Source organism: Microtus oregoni, unplaced genomic scaffold (genome assembly GCF_018167655.1).
Source record: "Microtus oregoni isolate MIOR12 unplaced genomic scaffold, Mior012 000004F_ref0000308, whole genome shotgun sequence".
In the NCBI taxonomy this organism is placed as follows: domain Eukaryota; kingdom Metazoa; phylum Chordata; class Mammalia; order Rodentia; family Cricetidae; genus Microtus; species Microtus oregoni.
The window spans coordinates 63,369,841-63,388,508 of record NW_024543063.1 but is presented as its reverse complement, the minus strand read 5'-3'; the positions used below and the strand labels follow the sequence as shown (position 1 = coordinate 63,388,508).

Sequence of the window (18,668 nt, the reverse complement as noted above, 5' to 3'; positions counted from 1 at the left end):
AACTCACTTTGTAGACCAGGCTGGCCTTGAACTTATAGAGATCCATCTGCTTCTGCATCCTGAGTACTGGGATTAAAGGCATGTGTACCACCATTCCTGGCTCCCAGAATTTGAGAGAATCAGCTTTCCTGTACTGTTCTTGTGCTGGCTTAATGATTTTAAATCAAGAAAAATGGGTATATCTTCTGGTCTATATTTTTGCAGACAGCCAAAGGGGTTATGTCCACACTGACATTCTATTTATTTTAAAATCATATGTACGTATGTGTGCATGTGGGTATGTACATACAGTGCCAGTGCTTGCAGAGGTCAGAGGTATGAGGTTCTATGGAGCTGAAGTTACAGGTGTCTTTGAGCTACCCAATGAGGATGCTGAGTACCTGACTCCAGTCCCCTGAAGAACAGTATGTGCTCTTAACTGCCAAGTCATCTCTCCAGTGCCCCCATCTCCACCTTTTTTTTTTTTTTTTCCTTTTTGAGGCAGGGTTTCAGTATGTATCCCAACCAGACTCAGATTCATGGCAATCTTTTCTCAGCCCGCCAAGTACTGGGATTGTAAGTATGTGCTACCATACACAGCTTGCTGTTCAAACAGGTTATATCTTGACACAGATTTAGAAAAATCATTCATCTCAGCCCAGTAACATGTAATAGAAGGGGACATATCTGATGGTTTCCTACTTAATCTGCTTGGTCACTTGACCTTTGTTATTTCAGATAAAGGGAAATGATCCAAGGGCACAGGTGGCCTTAGAGAAACTGAGCAGAAGCAAGCTCTCCTTTAAGTTCTAGACTCTAATGTATCTAAAAGTGGTTTGGTTCATCTTATTTGTGTATCCTTTTGCTATAGCTCCAAATAACCTAAAAAAAAAATACACTAGACATATTTTATCACCATGAATCTCCTAGCCCACTGTTTTTTCTTTTTGTATGTGGGGGCAGATGTAGTACTCAATAACCACAAATAAGGAAACCATTCCCATCAGGTACACAGAGGGCAGAACATACCAGGAAACTTTAACACTACCTTGAGAGTGTTCACTTTCATGGTATGATGCTAGAAAACCTCACTGGACAGAACTGCGTTTTGTGTTTACAAAGCTGGGTCCTGGGCCAGTGTGATGGTCCAGTGAGTAAAAAGGTGTTTTGTCTGGTGACTTAAATTTAATCCCTAGTAACCACAACTCCGAAAATTTGCCCTCTGACTCTACACATGCACTGTGGCATGCGCGCATGTGCCCAATGTGTATATATCACACATCCAATAGTAACAGCAATAATAAAGCTGGGTTTGCTCAGGTAAATCAAACAGTGCTAGTGGCAGTCTGAAAGGCTGCCAGGATGGCCTGCTCACAAGATTTTTGGAATGTCATTCAGATGAACTCTGGTAAGACAGATCTTACCAGAGTTTGTAATTACCTGCTTGTAATTTTTTTTTTTTTTTTTTTTTTTTTTTTGGTTTTTCAAGACAGGGTTTCTCTGTGGCTTTGGAGCCTGTCCTGGAACTAGCTCTGTAGACCAGGCTGGTCTCGAACTCACAGAGATCCGCCTGCCTCTGCCTCCCGAGTGCTGGGATTAAAGGCGTGCGCCACCATCGCCCGGCCTGCTTGTAATTTTTTAATGAGAGTGGAAAATGGGTAATTAGTTTATTTTGAGGAGCCACTTCTTTGGAAGATGATCATGAAAAAGGCTAGTGTGTGTTCTAGGCATCTATCCTTAGGCTCACGTCAGACCAAGTCAAAGGGCAACTTAGCTGTCACGCCAGCACCTCACAGTCCCAGGTTCAGTTTTATTTCCTAATACAAGTCCAGTCTCTGGAACACTGAAAGGAACTGTTCCAAAGCTTAATTAAAACTCAATTTACAAATAGTTAATATCTTCTGAAAAGCACCTCCAAGTTCAGAATGAAAAAAATATGTACATAATATAACCAAATACCAGGCTAGCTTCAGCTCCCGTCAGGCCCACACTCAGCAGCACAGGTCTCCTTAGGCTCTTCACACTCTGAAGGAGGAAGACAGCACTCAGCATTTTGTCCCACTGGGTTACGAACAAGAAGCTAGTGTTCAGTAGAGGCACTGCTTACCAGCCCTCCATGTCACAGTTACAGCTAGGGAGAAGCCTGGCATTAAGTCATTGCAGCAGCTTTTTGACAAAATGTATCAGATCTATTAATTCTTTAAACAATATGGAAAGAAAACTGAAAGATGTCATGATAAAAACCCATTACTTTGTATGCTAATCTCAAAAATTACACGAAACAAAATCAAACCAGACAAGGGTTCTTAAGTCATCTTAAATGAAAAAGGGACGAGTTTCCTTTTATTCTTAAAAATCTCCCACCCACAGAAAAAGGGCACCTACCTTCTGTCAAATCTACGAAGCTGTTTCCCATGACAGGGGAAGGAACAGAAATTCCCATTGCTTTACGGACTCCATGTATGCTCACAACATCACCCGGGGTTACTTGCTGTGTGAGTTCTTTAAGGTTATTGGTCACTTGTTCAGCTAGGAAAAATGGGGAGAAAAAAAGCTCAAGGTACCAAAGTGGTTCCTTTAGAGTTTTGTTTGCACCCCCCACCCCAGACAGGGTTTCTCTGTGTAGCCTGACTGTCCTGGAATCACTCTGTAGACCAGGCTGGCCTCGAACTCAGAGATCCTCCTGTCTCTGCCTCCTGAGTGCTGGGATTAAAGGTATGTGCACCAATGCCTGGCCTTTTAGAAATTTTTTAAAAAGTCTTGCTATGTAGCTCTTGCTGGCCTTGGATTCACAGAAATCCTTCTGCCTTAGCACCCCAAGGGGTGGAATTTTAAGTGTATGCCACCTAGACGTGTGCATGCATGACATCTAAAAGTCAATGTGAGTTCTCTTCAGTTACTGTCCATCTTATTTTCTGAGACGTGGTCTCTCACTGAACCTTAAGCACACTGGCTTGGCTAGACTGGTCAGTGATCTCCAAGGATCTGCCTATTTCCACCTCTTATTAAGGCTGGATGCATGCCACTGCACCTTCACGTGCTGGGAATCTGAACTCAGGTCAAAGTGTTTTCGCGGCAAACACTCTGCAGAATGAACCATCCACCTAACCCCTGGTAATTAAAAAACAAAACAAAACCCTACAGAACTATAAATGTATAAATGCAGAACTACTCCATTCAAGGTTGGCAGTCACTGCAGTTACTTTCTCGTCTGGCACCTGCTGGAAGCCTTTCTTTCCCACACCCAGCCTGCTCTCCTTCCCATCCCTGGGACAAACATACCAAGGTATATTTCTCTGTAAGAAGGACCCAAGAGACAGATCATATTGGGAGGAGGTCTGGTGCTCAGCCGCTCGTTCTGTGCCTCCTGAAGTTCCCTGAGCAATCTTGTAGTCTCATCAAGCTTCCTCTGGAACACCTCAGCCTCTGTGTGGTAAGAAGACAATACTGAAGAAAACAACGCAGCTTGTGTTTGAGTTATGGTCCCAGGCTCTGCTATTGTTAGCTTCTACTCCAATTGAGACCAACAGTTCAGCTACTCTCTACCAGTCTCTAAACCTAGTTGGCCCAGATTTTTCTATAGTAAGCATTAGATTAATTAGCGTTGACGTGACAGCAAGTCTAACTGCCTGTGCTGGACACTTTCCAGACACTCACCTTCAGAGTCAAAGACTTCAGCCGGAGCACCAAAGTTTGTTACTGCTTGTAGTGCTGTGAGCCTGTCCCGACTGCTGGACTCCAAACGCACTGTTGGCTCTATTTGGGCAATCTGCTTCAACAGGGGAGAAAAAGTTAATTATTTGAGCTTGTGAAACCGTGACAGTGCCAAGGAAAAGTCAGTACGATGGCTTGTGCTTACAAGCAAAGTCATTCCACCTAGTCACCTTACAGCCATAATTTTGATTATGTCTCCCAGGAACTCTTTTAGAAATGTTCTCAAATTCTGGCCAAAAAAGTGTCCATAAATCCACACTTCTCTGTAATGACATGACAGCTTATGAAATCTGCATAATTTGTTTCATATGCCAACTACTCTGATGACAAAGTTCTAAAAGCTTGTTACTATCTGAACCGTTAAGTGCTTTTAGTGACTATGGTAATGCCTGTTTCAAAGGTTAGTGTTTCAGTACATCTACAGCTTCAGCAGTTCCCTGGATCTTCCTCAAGCCCCAAGGCTACGTCATCAGTATTGCACAAGAGAACAAAGTCGTAAGAGAATTTTATTTTTGGAATAAGACTCAGAATTTCCATAATTTCAACACAACACAACTTTTTAAGAATTTATCAATCTGCTGGGCGGTGGTGGCGCATGCCTTTAATCCTAGCACTGGGGAGGGAGAGGTAGATGGATCTCAGTGAGTTCGAGGCCATCCTATCTCCAAATTGAGTTCCAGGACAGTCAAGAGTTACAGAGAAACCCTGTCTTGAAAAACCAACCAACTAAAAACCAAACAATTCCCCCCAACCAAATACACCCCCTCCCAAATGTATCATTTCAATTAATTGATAAGAACCAAGAGTTCATGGTTCCATTTTTACTTGGGTACTAACTGCGCTCCAAGTGCAGTCAGTCTGAGCACCTGGCAGCCCACACAGGGGCTGAAGAGTGTGCAGTGCAGGAAAAATATGTACACTGATTTACCATTTCAGCCTGGCCCAAACAACCCCACTCAATGGTCTTTTTCTTAACCAATTTCCTTTCCTATTCTTTCACTAAACACAAGATCATGTTGGCTCCTCTATCCATGAAGATGGATGGCATGGCTACTTAAGTACCATCTCCTTTATTTGGACCTCATATCACAAGTTTTCCTTCCTTCAGTTAAAGCTTGGTGTGAGTCTGTCCAATCTTTTGTTTGTTTTTGTTTTTGGTTTTTCGAGACAGGGTTTCTCTGTGGTTTTGGAGCCTGTCCTGGAATTAGCTCTTGTAGACCAGGCTGGTCTCGAACTCACAGAGATCCACCTGCCTCTGCCTCCCGAGTGCTGGGATTAAAGGCGTGTGCCACCACCGCCCGGCTGAGTCTGTCCAATCTTAAAACAGCTCTATACAGCTCAGTGTCTTCAAGTTGTGTGACCTACCAGGGTCTATCCTTTGCCTCTACTATTTTACTGAGATGCTCTGATGATGGATGACATCAGTGATGAATGACACTTGTAAGGGCCCTTCATTGGGCTTATCTATCCCATCTTGCTGAACCTGCTCCATTTCTGCTAACCATCCTTTCATGGGATTCATACATTATTCAACTTTGAACTTCTCCAGGGTTCTATTCAGCCTTTTCCATGCTCTCCCCGAAGAGTCTCAAGTGAGAGGCTAAAATAAAATTAATTTTGAATCACTCCTGTCAGATTCACACCATAGCCCAGACTTTGGACTTCCTGGCTTATACTTCCAGCAATGTCCCAAATTCACTTAGCAAAACAGAAACTCTTGGGGCCTTTTCTCTCAAAAGTTCTTTTCCCTGCCTGTCCTACATGCGCTAATAATCACCTATCTCACCCACCAGGTCTTGTCAGTCTTTTATTATGTCTCTCTTTTGTATTTGAGGAATCTTCTGGTGCATTTCCCAAATTCAGATTATCTTTATGTTGAATATATATATAAACACACACACACACACACACACACACACAGTTTAAGACAACTCCCACAAGCCTCTTCAAACAAACAAAAAACTGGGGTCTCTACATAGCCCTATAGTCCTGGGACTTGCTATATAGACCAGACTGGCCTTGAACTCAGACTTCAGCTTGCCTTTGCTTCCTAAGTTTTGGCATTAAAGGTGTGCATCACTATGCCAGCAAGTCTGAGAGCTTTTAAATGGTCCCTCTCTTTATAATTTACCACAGTAGCCCACCTTTTATCTTCTAGGAGAAAATCTCAGCTTTTTAGCACTGCACAGGGAACATCACTGGGTTCGCACCTACATAGTCTCATTACATGTCTTCCTCTTCCTGGGGACCTTGGATTCACCTGCCTCCTGAGTTTATGTCCTCTATGCTGGGAGAATGAATGCCTCTTCATCTTCCAGCCCTGTTCTTGCTCCTGAGAGCATGAGCTCCCCAACCCCAAGGGTGCATGCTGGGCAGTTATACTGTGGTAATGGCTTTGAGTTCCCTTCTTTAAATTTTGTCTATGACATGAGCTACTTCTAAACTCCCCAAATTACTGCTTTCACTCTAGATGATACTCAATACATTTTTATAAAATAATCATTGTGTGTGTGTTTATACATGCCATGGCATAGAATGGTGTTCTGGAAGTTAGAAGAGTTTTTGTGGAGTCATTTCTCTTCTTCCACATTTATATAAATTCCAAGGATTGAACTCCATCCCCAGGCTTGTATGACAAGCATCCACCTGCTGAGCCATCTCACCAGTTCCAAGTAGTATTGTCACCTTAAAATAGATAAAGCCTAATCATCTTAACTTTTCTCCATTTAAGGAATAAAATGTAAGTACCTCTGCTTCTCTTGCTGTGTCCAGTGGTCTGGTCTGGCCTTCATCTTCAGATGAGGACTATATGGATAAAGGAAAAACTTTTTATGCAAGCAGTAAATGCAAATATCAAGCTAAATAGAAAACATAACTTTGTGGCAAGAGAAAAGTATACTACTTATAATATACACTTATGATATAGTATCCTTAAAATATTTTAAGTGATTTATTTTAATTTTATGCGCATTTGTGTTTTGCCTGAATGTATGTCAGTGTGAGGTGTTGAATCACTTGGAGCTGGAGTTACAAGTAGTTGTGAGCTGCCATATGGGTGCTGGGAATTGAACCTGAGTTCTCTGGAACAGTAGCCAGAGCTCCCTGAGTCATCTCTCCAGCCCCAACAATATATTTTCTAAACCAAAATTAATTAATATAATAATTATTAACATTCTGAGTCTTTGTGAGTTGCTAGTGATGTTAAGATCCATGTCTGATTACACATAGCCAAGTGTGTGGTGCATGCCTATAAACTAGCAATGGGAGACTGAGGCCCTGTCTCAAATTTTTTTTTCTAGAACACTGTTTTATATATATGTATATATGTTATGTCTATATAAGAATATATTTGGGAAGTAGTATATAAATACCTAAATATATAGTCTTTGACAAGCATTAAAGAAGCAACATTCTGCCGGGCGATGGTGGCGCACGCCTTTAATCCCAGCACTCGGGAGGCAGAGGTAGGCGGATCTCTGTGAGTTCGAGACCAGCCTGGTCTACAGAGCTAGTTCCAGGACAGGCTCCAAAGCCACAGAGAAACTCTGTCTTGAAAAACCAAAAAAAACCAAAAAAAAAAAAAAAAGAAGCAACATTCTAGCCAGATGATGGTAGCGCATACCTTTAATCCTAGCACTTTTGAGGCAGAGGCAGGTCTATCTCAGTGAGTTCAAGGCCAGCCTGTTCTACAGAGCTAGTTCCAGGAGAGCTATGACTGTTACAGAAAGAAACTTTGTCTCAAAAATCAAAACAAAACCCAACCAATCAAACAAAGAGGCAAAAAAAAGCAACATTCTGGCAGTAGAGGCTTACTGTAATACATACAAATGCCACAGAATGTAGATGATCCCACATGATTGTATGCACATTAGTGCAATTCACACATAAAAATGAAACATAGCTAGCTGGGTGTGGTGGTGTACACCTTTAATCCCAGCACTCTGCAGGCATTGAAGGGTGAATCTCTGAGTTTGAGACCAGCCTGGTTTACAGAGTTAGTTCAGGACAGCTAGGGCTGTTACACAGAAAACCCCATCTCCGAAAAAACAAAAAGAAACAAAAAGCATATCATGGACATCAATAAAAGTGTTATCTTTTTTGAAGGTTTATACTCTGATATAGCCCATATCTAATTTCTAGAAATTGTAAACCAGAAGACAAATTCTGTGGAGTCATTTCTCTTCTTCCACTTTCATACAGAGTCCAAGGATTGAACCCTATCCCCAGACTTGTGTGGCAAGCATCTTTACTTACTGAGCCATCTCACCAGTCCCTAGTAGCAATGTCACTCACTACTTTATATGTGTAACCTTTCTAGGATAAATTCTGAGAGAAGGAGCTGCTAGATCACAGGGCAAAAAAAAAAAAAAAAAAAACAAACCCATATTTAAAACACAGCTAACAAATCGAAGCAATCCGATTCTAGGTAACTAATTCTAATTAGTTGAGGGGAAAGATCAAGTACATTTATTTTTGAACAGATGAAAAGGTATAAGGAAAAGAATTCACGTGATAGCATTTTGCAGCAGAAGTCACTGAAGTTGAGGCACTGGGTCACAGCAACCATTAAAAGTTATGACTTCTGGAGCTAAGAGCACTTGTTCTTGCAGAGGGCCTGGGTCTGCTGGTCAGCACCCACATGGCAGCTCACAACCATCTCCAGTTCCAGGAGACTTGGCAGGCGTGCATGTGGCATATGCATGCAGGCAGAAAAAGTCATACACATAAAAACAAATAAATATAAACATTAAAAAAGTGACTTCCAAGACTCCTCTAACATGGTGACCAGAACATTGTAGACATCAATAGGAATGCTTCCTGGCTCTAGTGTCTGAGTCAGGACTGAATAAACTGTTTTGAACTGAACTACAGAGTTCACAAGCGTTGACAAAGAGTCAGTGGTGAAGGTTTTCCTTTCTGAGGCTACTAGTGTGGTGCTATCTCTATCTCTGCACAACAGGGAAAGCACCCCCCCCCCCCCCCCCCATCGCATCTGTCAGCTTCATTCCCAGCTCAGGCGCTCCACAGCACCTGCTGACTTCTGAACTCTATTTCTGAGTCTTACCAAAATTAGTAGAGTATGGCCATGTTCTAACTCTCTCGGATCCTGGAGCTGACTTATTCCTTTCGGTTTATTGTCCTCCACCCACGGCAGGCTATCCTTTCAGGGGGAATGGAGTTCATCTGTCACACTGGTTAATCCCTGGTCTCATAACATTGAGTGTCTAGGGTTTCAAAGCCATTTATAAACAGCCTGTTTCTTTAGTAGCATGCTTACCATGTCCAAGTCCTGTAGGCTCCTGGAATGTCCTCCTTTTGTTAGAACATCTAGTAAACTATCTGCCATAACATACGGGTAATCTTGGCATGTGGCCAAAAACTCAGAGACACTGAAAATAAAAGTTGAGAAAATCACTTCTACAGAAGTAGTTTCTATGGCTTGCTTGGTCTCTACCACAGTCAACTCTTCCCATTAGATGTCCCGTGGTTTATATATACTTCAAAATGTTCTGTTCACAAACAGCATTGCACCTACATACTTACTAATTTACCATCATGAAAGAACACACACACACACACACACATACACACACACTCTGAAGTGAAATGTTCTGAGGATCCCTGAAGAAAGCAAGGATGTCAAAGATGAGGCTCAAGTAAGTCCTGGGGCTTCTTGCTAATTCCCCTTAATAATCTTATTCAACTCTAGATTTTCCTATGTACCAAAACTTCAAAAAAATCACGATTGTTTGCATAAACAGGTATTGCAAGCTTAAAATACTCCAGACTGAAAAATCAGCTATTTTCCCCAAGTAGTGTTCTGATCTAAAATCATCCCCCTTTCAGTAAACTGCAAGTCTAAAAACCCTGATATCATCCCGACTTCTCTCACCCTCCAGTTAAAAACCAGCAACCTACTAATTACTAACCCTCAACACCACAATGGCTGCTTCCCTGGTTTACTGTTCATGTCCTGGTTTCTGCCCTTGAAGCCTATGCTCTGAATACTACTTACCCAAGCAGTCCCTTCAGAATCACAAGCCAGACTGGGTCACTACTCTATGTGCCACCGACCATCTTCTGACCCACTGAGAACACCAAGTCCTCACAGCAATCTCCCATAGTGACCCTGTGACCACTGCTTTCCCCTCCACCTGTTCTGCTCCTTACAGCATTCCTGAAACTCTTGGCTGGGTCAGGCAAGCCCTCAGTTCAGAGAGAAGCACTGCCGGTTCCCTCTCCTGCCACTGAAACTCATCATCAACACCTTTACTTGGGCCACTCTGTCTTGTTCCAAAGCTCTGTCACTCTCTTGACAGGAGGGCACGGTTCTGTATGGAATCCTCACTATCTGGAAGAATGTCTGGCACATAGTGGGCACACACTGATAATTTGTGGATTGCCTCAATAAGTAATCTACAACAAATGTGTCCCATTTTGTGCAGTCTGAGGATAAAAACTGTTCAATCTGAAACCACAGCCAGTATCTTAACGTAGGAACCCCGTCTGGAAACACAACATGAGCACGCACATTTAATGTGAGTGATCAGAGTTAAACAACCCCCAACCCAAATATAAATGAACAAAACCCAAAACAACAACAAAACCCCCAAACCAAGGGACTTGTTAGTCTACTGGATTAATTCTTGAACATAATAAAAATTAACAAAGTACCAGGGCCAAGAAGAGAAAATTCAGGTTCAGTGTCCCATCCTGGGCACAGTCCTGGTAAACTGGGAAAGTATCTCATTAAGCTGATCAGATAACAAGTACTCAGCATCCCGAAGAGGAATACGAAGTTACTGACCCACTGAGACATGTAAAAGGAATGGCTGGGAGTAATTACAATGGTTTGGTTGGAACATGATAGTTAACTGTCCTGTATGTGGGTTGCTTTAGAAATTAAGTCATCATGTCCTACATTTCAAGGCTTAGGGAAAATGCTTTGTTGGTTCTTAAGATGATCAAGTCTGAAACACAACTGACACGAAAAGTTTTATAGAAGAGCAGGTTCTGATGTAAGAAGCTCCCAAACTTGAGTGTCAGGAACATTTTTAAAAAGGTATTTCTGTAGCCAGCCAGTGGTAGTACACTGCTAATCCTAGTACTCAGGAGGCAGAGGTAGGCACAACCCTGAGTATGAGGCCAGCCTGGTCTTATAGAATGAGTTCCAAGACAAAACAACACAGAGAAACCCTGTCTTGAAAAACCAAAATCCAAACCAAATCAAAAAGCTATTTCTGAAGTTGGAGAATTGACTCAGTAGTTAAGAGCACTTGTCGCTATTGCAGAGAACCTGGAATTGACCCACTCAGCAGCTGACAACTATCTGTAACTCTAGTCCCAGGGGATCTGATACTTTCTTCTGATCAACTCCAGCACCAGGTTGGTGTGTATGTGGTGCACATACACACACGAAGGCAAAAGACTCATACACATAATAATAGTGATAATCAAACAAATCTACAAAGGAAAGATATTTCTATTAGAAAATACTACAAATGCCAGTATCAAGAAGATATGTTCTCTCTAGACATTTTCTTTTTTTTTTTTTGGTTTTTCAAGACAGGGTTTCTCTGTGGCTTTGGAGCCTGTCCTGGAACTAGCTCTTGTAGACCAGGCTGGTCTCGAACTCTCTCTAGACATTTTCTATCATTTGGATAACTTTATAAGTCTACCTACAAATCACACATTGTATATTAATATTTCAGAAAAAATAATGTTCAGAGTACTAACAGGTGGCTTACCTGAAATTATTTGGAAGGTCAGAGTCTTCCCCATATGTTGAATAGATTAAATCAGAATCATCTTTGCTGATATTGGCAAATGTGGAGTCGTAATGTGGGGCATAAGAACTATATGGTCCATAATTCAAGTATAACACTGTTAAAAAAAATTAAATACTACAGTATCGTTTAAACTGTTAATACTCCTTTTGGTTTTATTAAAAGGCAGTATTTTCTAACTTCACTGACGTGTATATAAATCTAAGAGACACTCCCAATAGGTACAGTCACCCTCAGTATACTAGGGGATTGATTGTTGCCCCCACAGATATATTTGCTTGGAGCTTTAGGCAACTTGAAGAACCCAGTGTGATATAAATAACTGTTATACTGTACTTTTTTAAAAATTGTTTTTATTGAGCTCTATATTTTTCTCTGCTCCTCTCTCCTCCCCTTCAACCCTCTCCCATGGCCCCCATGCTCCCAATTTACTCAGGAGGTCTCATCTTTTTCTACTTTCCATGTTATACTGTATCGTTTAAGAGATAAGGATAGTTTCTGTCCTTCTGTCCTATTTCTACCTGGTTTCTATGAGTTGGCGTTGGATACAGACGGCCACCTGGACTGCAGAGCATTGACACAAATGAGTTATTACCACAAAGAAGGGAGGAAAAAACTCTGCATACTAACAGCCAATTTTTCAGTTTCTTTTGAATCTGATGATAAACTGCTATTGCAAAAATATCAAGAAAGGCAGTGAATGGAGCAATGAATAGCAAATGCACTTTCTTTTCCCAACTCCCGGAAACAGGCAGGAGCCTCACCTGGGGTTACTCTGTTCCTTTTATCCTCTTTGAATCCCTGCAGGGTGTTCACTCCAGACTGCAGTCTTCCAGTAGTCATCCCTAGTCTCACAGGGCAGTAGCCTGGTTCTAGGACAGAAAACCCAGCACAATGAAGGAGGCACACAGAGATTCAGAGATGTTATCAATGCACTATGAAAGAGGTGGGCAGATTTTACTCTACCCATTTCTAAGCTAAGCTAATTTGAATTCAGAAGGTATGTGGCGTAAAACCTAGACCTCCATTAATCTCCAATGCTTTGTGGGATTCTCCATCATCATGTTACACTTCATCTAAAAGTAAGATTTTTATAAAATAGCTCCCCCGACATATTGGCACACACTTATAAACCAATACTAAGAAAACAAAGGCTTTTTGAGATAGGATCTCATGTAGCCCAGGTTGGCCTTAACTTGCTATGTAGCCAAGGATGACCTTAAATTCTCGATTTTTGCCACCACGTGTCACGTGCTTGGATTACAAACATTTACCACACCTAGTTTCTATAGTGCTGGGCATGGCTTTGCTCATGCCAGGCAAGCAGTCTATCAACTGAGCTAGTCCTATTATTGGTCACTGAATGCAGGTTCAACCATTAGTCTCCAAATGCATCAAGCAAGCTCTTCCCTTAATTACAAGATTCTTCCCATGGGTCCCACTGCTATTCCCTGATCATGTAGCTCATTTATGACATCACCTAAATATAATTTCCTTAAGGAAGCTCTCCCTTCCCATCAAATGCTAGGCAGCCACACCCTCCCTCAGCTCCAATTATGGCTGAACTAGTCTTCTGGGGTACTTGTGATTGAAGACAAGTATTTAAGGAGTACTCAGTTCTTGGCAGACATCTCTTTCAGTGATGCTTCATGTGTTCTCACTACCTTACCCTCCAGGGTGTTAGGGTAAGGGACTTGTCTCATTTGCTTCCTTCATACACCTAGTTTCACTTACGCTGGACTCCAAAGACAGTGACTTGCCCACAGCAAACAATGACTCCTGGACATTACTTCCTAAATGTAGGAATTCTGTTATTACCCATTTCTACTTTCCTACTATGTTTCTTATGACAGTATGAAAATGTATTATTATATTAGACAAATTAACCTAAGTAGAAGTAGAAGCTAAGCTAGTTGTTCTACGAAACACATAGCATCCAGACAAATTCTTAGCAGCTAACAGTTGGATTTATCATTGCATGTTCCCCCCACCTGTTCTACCTCAGTAGAAGCTTAGAGCCAAAAACTATGGACAGAACCCTCTCAAACTGTGTACCTAAGTAACAATCCTGTGAATTGTTTAGCAGGTATTCCATCAGACTAACACACCACTAATACAGCTCTGCAAATAGTACCAGGTTCACACAGTCTTAAACTGTGATCCTACCTCCAACAACGGGCTCAACAGGATGAAGAAGTCCCAATGTTGTTGTTCCATCTGGTTTTCTTCTTTCAAATTCACACTGAAATGACCGAAGTTATCAGGTGGAATAAAATTTAACACATTCTATATACACAGAACATAGCTATCAAATGAACATATAGGCTATTATTAAATACAGAACACCAACTTTCATAGCCATCTCTGTTTACAGGTACTGATGGGTTAGAGAAATGGAAGATGAAGAAATACAATTTGGAAAAGCTGTGTGGGCCATTAGTTTCCCAAACTATAAAAAAACAAAACAAAACAAAAAAACTATCAGAACTAATATGGACTCACAGACTGCTGGGGGCTGAGGTACAGGAGGGGGCAGGAAACTTACCCAAAGCCATGTATAACTCTACTTGGTTGTAAAACCAATGTAATCAATAGGGTAAGTTCAAAAGACCAGAATGTATGTTGTTAAAAGTCTGCTGCCAAGCATGGCAGCGCACACGTACAGCTCCAGCATTCTGAGAGGCTGAGACAATTAGATTGGGACTTCAAGGACAATCTGGGCTACATAGTGACACCCTATCTCAAGAAACAAAATAAAGTATGTTATCCACACCTCCCCCAAAGAAAACCCCCAGTAATAGAGAATAGGATAGTCATACTTGATAGAGTCTCTTGTGCATATGGTAGGGATGGAGAGTTCTATGCAGATAAAAAATTAAAAGTACAGAAGAAACTAAAAAGCTGCTGGTCTCAGAGACATGAGCCAGTGGGTGGAGGGAAAGAGAGCCCTCACCTGACTGTTTGCCAGCCGTCTCGTTAGCTTGCCTCCTGACTCCTGGACAACGCGCTCAATCTGCTCGTGCTCCTTTTCTGAGTTGCTGCCTCTCCATTTGTCTTCAAGCACGTCTTTATCTTTCCTGAGACACATATTCACACAAAGTTAAAATGAAATGCCTAAATAAGATGAAAACTATTGAAAGTTGAGCACAGTAAGTGGAGACACTTGTCCTACAGCCATCAACACCACTCCCCAGCAACCTGGCAAAGAGTCCCAAGTGTTACTTGTATTACACAATGTTTTTTCTGGGTACAATCATGAAAATAAATTTTAATTCAGGTATTATTTTGAAGAGGAAGTATACAATTTAAACTTTCTTTGAATTATGAGGGCAGAAACCCCAACTGTTGATTCTAACTTTCTGTATGGGTAGCAGTGGGTATCAGTGGTGTGAGTGGGTAGCACAGACGACTGTCCAGCACCATGACCAGCTCTTCAATGGAAAACATGTGCACACCTTAGTGCCAGCCCATGTACACAGGAATCCCTAAATCTTTATGGAGTGAAGTTATATAATACACTATATTAGCGCTATACAATAGTTCTATTGAAACAAACTCCTTAATTTGCTGTAATACAACTAATAAAAATGTCTATTTGGAACTGTTCTGTGAGCTGTTCGGTTAATTTTCACAGTGCTCTGTGTGACAAGAGGGAAGACACTATTAAGACAGATCTTTATGCCAAGAAAGGTAGTACTGATATATGGGGACTTGGTTTGCCCAAGTCAAACTTCATCAATATTCCTGTCTTGCTTTAAAACCAAAGTTTAATACTACTTTTGGTTATATATAAAGGATATTCAATCATACCACAAGGATATGTGCTCAACTATGTTCATAGCAGCACTATTTGTCATAGCCAAAACCATGAAACAACCTAAATGCCCCTGGACCAAATAATGGATAAGGAAAATGTGGCACATTTACACAATGGAGTACTACACAGCAGAAAAAATAATGACATCTTGAAATTTGTGGGCAAACGGATGAATTTAGAAAACATCATACTGAGTGAAGTAACCCAGATCCAGAAAGACAAATATAATATGTACTCACTCATAAATGCCTTTTAGACGTAAAGAAAAACCAGCCTACAATTTACAAGCCCAGAGAACCTAGACAACAAAAAGGACCCTTAGAAAGATGTACATGGACCTAATCTACACGGGAAGTAGAAAAAGACAAGATCTCCTGAGTAAACTGGGAACATGGGGATTATGGGAGAGGGTTGAAGGGGAAGGGAGTGGAGAAAAATATATAGCTCAATAAAAATCCTTTAAAAAATAATAAATCCTTTTAAAAAATAAAAATAGGGCAAGTACAAAAACAAAACAAAACAAACCCCACAACTTAACCTTCATATTCCAAGATGCATTACTTTTTATTATCCTTAGTGGGGCTTCTGAAGGCTTGTGTTTCAGCATCTCCAGAGTCTTCCCTCTCTCGTTGCCAGCAGCCACTGTCCTCCCCACTCTGAGAGGCATCTGTTCTATCTTTCTGCTTCCGAGTTTTCTGCAAGTCCGCCATGAATTCTATACTCTGCTTCAGGCTCTGAATTCTCTCCTGAAAGTATTAAAAAAAAACAATACTGCATGGGTGTCACTGAAAAATGCATTTTCTGCCATGAAAGCCTGCATTATTATTAAGGAGGAAAGAGAACACCAAAGGAACCAGACAGTAAGGTCCACTTATCTCAGACCTCTTAATTTCCAATGTAAGCAGAGGTTTTACAATGATACTGTGTCATGAAAAAGTCAATAGAGGACAAAATATGAACTGGGGCTAAGAACGACTGAGGATTTAAGCTCTGGAACACTGAAGGATCTCTAGATCCCACAGTCCTATGGCCAACACCAATGATTCACATTTTGTTGTGTGAAAACACAGGCTAGGGAAAATAAGTGATTGTAGAATACTTTCCTTTCCATAGTGCATAACGTTCTTACTAAACAGAAAAGACTCGGCTATTTTGTGAAGCATATGCTCAATTTTCCACTGCAATAATGTGCTGGAAAAATTTCACTAGGGGTTTGAGTTTTTTTAGAAGGGAACAATTCTGTTCCCACAGACTACTGTCTTTTAACTAGAGTTTCCACTGGATAAACCAGAAGCACTAGCTCCTGAGTACTGCACTTTACCAGCACGGAAAGCTTCCGTGCAATAACAGAGACTGGTCACATAACAAAAGAAATGAGTGACTCTCTCTAACACCTACCCTCCAGACCTCTTCCTCTGCACTATGGGGGGAGGGGTGTACATGACAATACCCAACAGCATGACTCCTGCTGTTTTTACTCAACATTTTGTGTTTTTGAGACAGAGTCTCAGATAGCTCAGGGTGGCCCCAAACTCATCATGTAGCTGAAGATGATCCTGATGTTCTGGGCCTCCCTCCCCAACCTTTATGTGGTACATACTGGGGACTGAATCTATGGCTTCATACATGCTTTGTAAAGTACTCAGCCATCTGAACAGTCTTTAGCCTCTTACTTGCCCTTTGTGATAGTCTGCATAAGAATGGCACCCACAGGCCCATAGGAAGTGGCATTTATTGGAGGTGTGGCCTTGTTGGAGGAAATGTTGGGGGGGGGGGGGGCGCATCTTCGAGGTTTCAGATGCTCAAGCCAGCCCAGTGTAGCAGTCTCTTCCTGCTGCCTGTGGTTCCAGAAGAACCCTCAGCTCTTTCCCCAGCACCATGTATGTCAGCTTACATGCCTTCATGCTTCCCACCATGATGATAGTGGATTAAACCTCTGAACTGTAAGCAAGCCACAATTCAATGTTTTCCTTTATAAGAATTGTTGTGGTCATGGGGTCTCTTCACAACAATAGAAACTTTAGTTAAGACAGAAGTTGGTACAAGAGACTGGGGTATGACTGATAGGCCTGACCATGCTTCTGTTTGGAGGAATGTGAATTTTGGATTAGAAAAGCAGTTAAAGATGTGTGTGGTAGCCGGGCGATGGTGACGCACGCCTTTAATCCCAGCACTCGGGAGGCAGAGGCAGGCGGATCTCTGTGAGTTCGAGACCAGCCTGGTCTACAAGAGATAGTTCCAGGACAGGGTCCAAAGCCACAGAGAAACCCTGACTCGAAAAACCAAAAAAAAAAAAAAAAAGATGGGTGTGGTGAAGCCAGGCACACGTATAAGGGGCATCCCTGCACGGAGACCTAGAGGTCATTGTGTGAAGCTGTGAAGGTGAAGTATGGATTTCCTTGGAGAATCCAAAATATTGGAGATGTCAGAGCTGGGGAGTAACTGCTGTATGGTGTCTCTCCACAACAATAGAAACCCTAACTAAGACAGCTTTTAAAGTAATTGTAAAACTATGAAGTGATGTATCAGACTAAAGAAATGAAGACACAGCTTGTTCCCTATCTTCCGGGGAAAAGCAGTACCAGCAGTTACCATTTCAACTCTTTCTTCTGAGCATGGTATACATTTTAGCGAACTGCACACTCAATATTTGGTAAACAAATTAATAAATTATTTATTAGTAAACTGTAAGTATTTGTCCTCCCTATCATTATAGTCTTTAGTATTCTAAAAATTACAATGTATAATAAATAGTTATTTAATTAAAAATATAACTAGCCATTTAGACTCAAATTTCCACTAAACATGGTCAATAAACCTCTCTAGGAGTCTTATTTATTCCGTCAGGGCAAATTTCTGCAGTGGAGGGTGAAGGAATACTTATTGTCAAACTTTCTTCCAGGAAGATTTAATCAGTTTCTAGTATTCGACAGTTTTTCTGAATCAGTGCCAAACTGAACAGTATTATTAAAATAAAACCAAAAATATACCACTCAGCATGCTTTTTAAAAATGTGCTATTTTACTCTATACTTCTGGACAGTAGTGGATTTGGCTATTCATTGTATGCGTCACTCGGGTCATGCCTATTTATCTGTGGATCTGTAGTACTGACAGTAGACTGATACTGTACCCACTAAATACACAGCTAGACAAACAGGCTCATCTTACAAAATTCTCAGTAATTTTTAAGTTTCCATCCCATTATTTTACAAAGCACAAGCTATAATAAAAATCATTTAGGGACATTGTTAAACATAATGTGCATAATGCTTAAAGAATAAAAATTTTCTAAATTTAGGAATGCCACAGGAAGTTTAGTTTTACTTTGAAAGAAATGCTTTTTGTGTGTGTGTAATTCGTGTCTCCACA

The 18,668-nt window shown here is 41.2% G+C and overlaps 1 protein-coding gene across 2 annotated transcripts in view; it reads right to left on the bottom strand.

Annotated features, from left to right (window-relative positions):
- Window positions 1-1,769: 1,769 nt before the first annotated feature.
- The window catches only part of Brd7 (bromodomain containing 7), a 32,593-nt gene continuing 15,694 nt past the window's right edge, over window positions 1,770-18,668 (bottom strand). The window contains exons 7-17 of one of the 2 annotated variants that reach the window (XM_041649708.1): window positions 15,859-16,043; window positions 14,434-14,557; window positions 13,647-13,722; window positions 12,245-12,352; window positions 11,442-11,577; window positions 8,972-9,083; window positions 6,442-6,498; window positions 3,637-3,751; window positions 3,262-3,405; window positions 2,365-2,508; window positions 1,770-2,004 (exon numbers count right to left, since the gene is read on the bottom strand). In XM_041649708.1, coding sequence (XP_041505642.1) covers window positions 1,949-2,004; window positions 2,365-2,508; window positions 3,262-3,405; window positions 3,637-3,751; window positions 6,442-6,498; window positions 8,972-9,083; window positions 11,442-11,577; window positions 12,245-12,352; window positions 13,647-13,722; window positions 14,434-14,557; window positions 15,859-16,043 — 1,257 coding nt within the window. In that variant the 3' untranslated portion in view covers window positions 1,770-1,948. The remainder of the gene's footprint in view (window positions 2,005-2,364; window positions 2,509-3,261; window positions 3,406-3,636; window positions 3,752-6,441; window positions 6,499-8,971; window positions 9,084-11,441; window positions 11,578-12,244; window positions 12,353-13,646; window positions 13,723-14,433; window positions 14,558-15,858; window positions 16,044-18,668) is intronic. The other variant, XM_041649709.1, reaches the window with a different exon arrangement.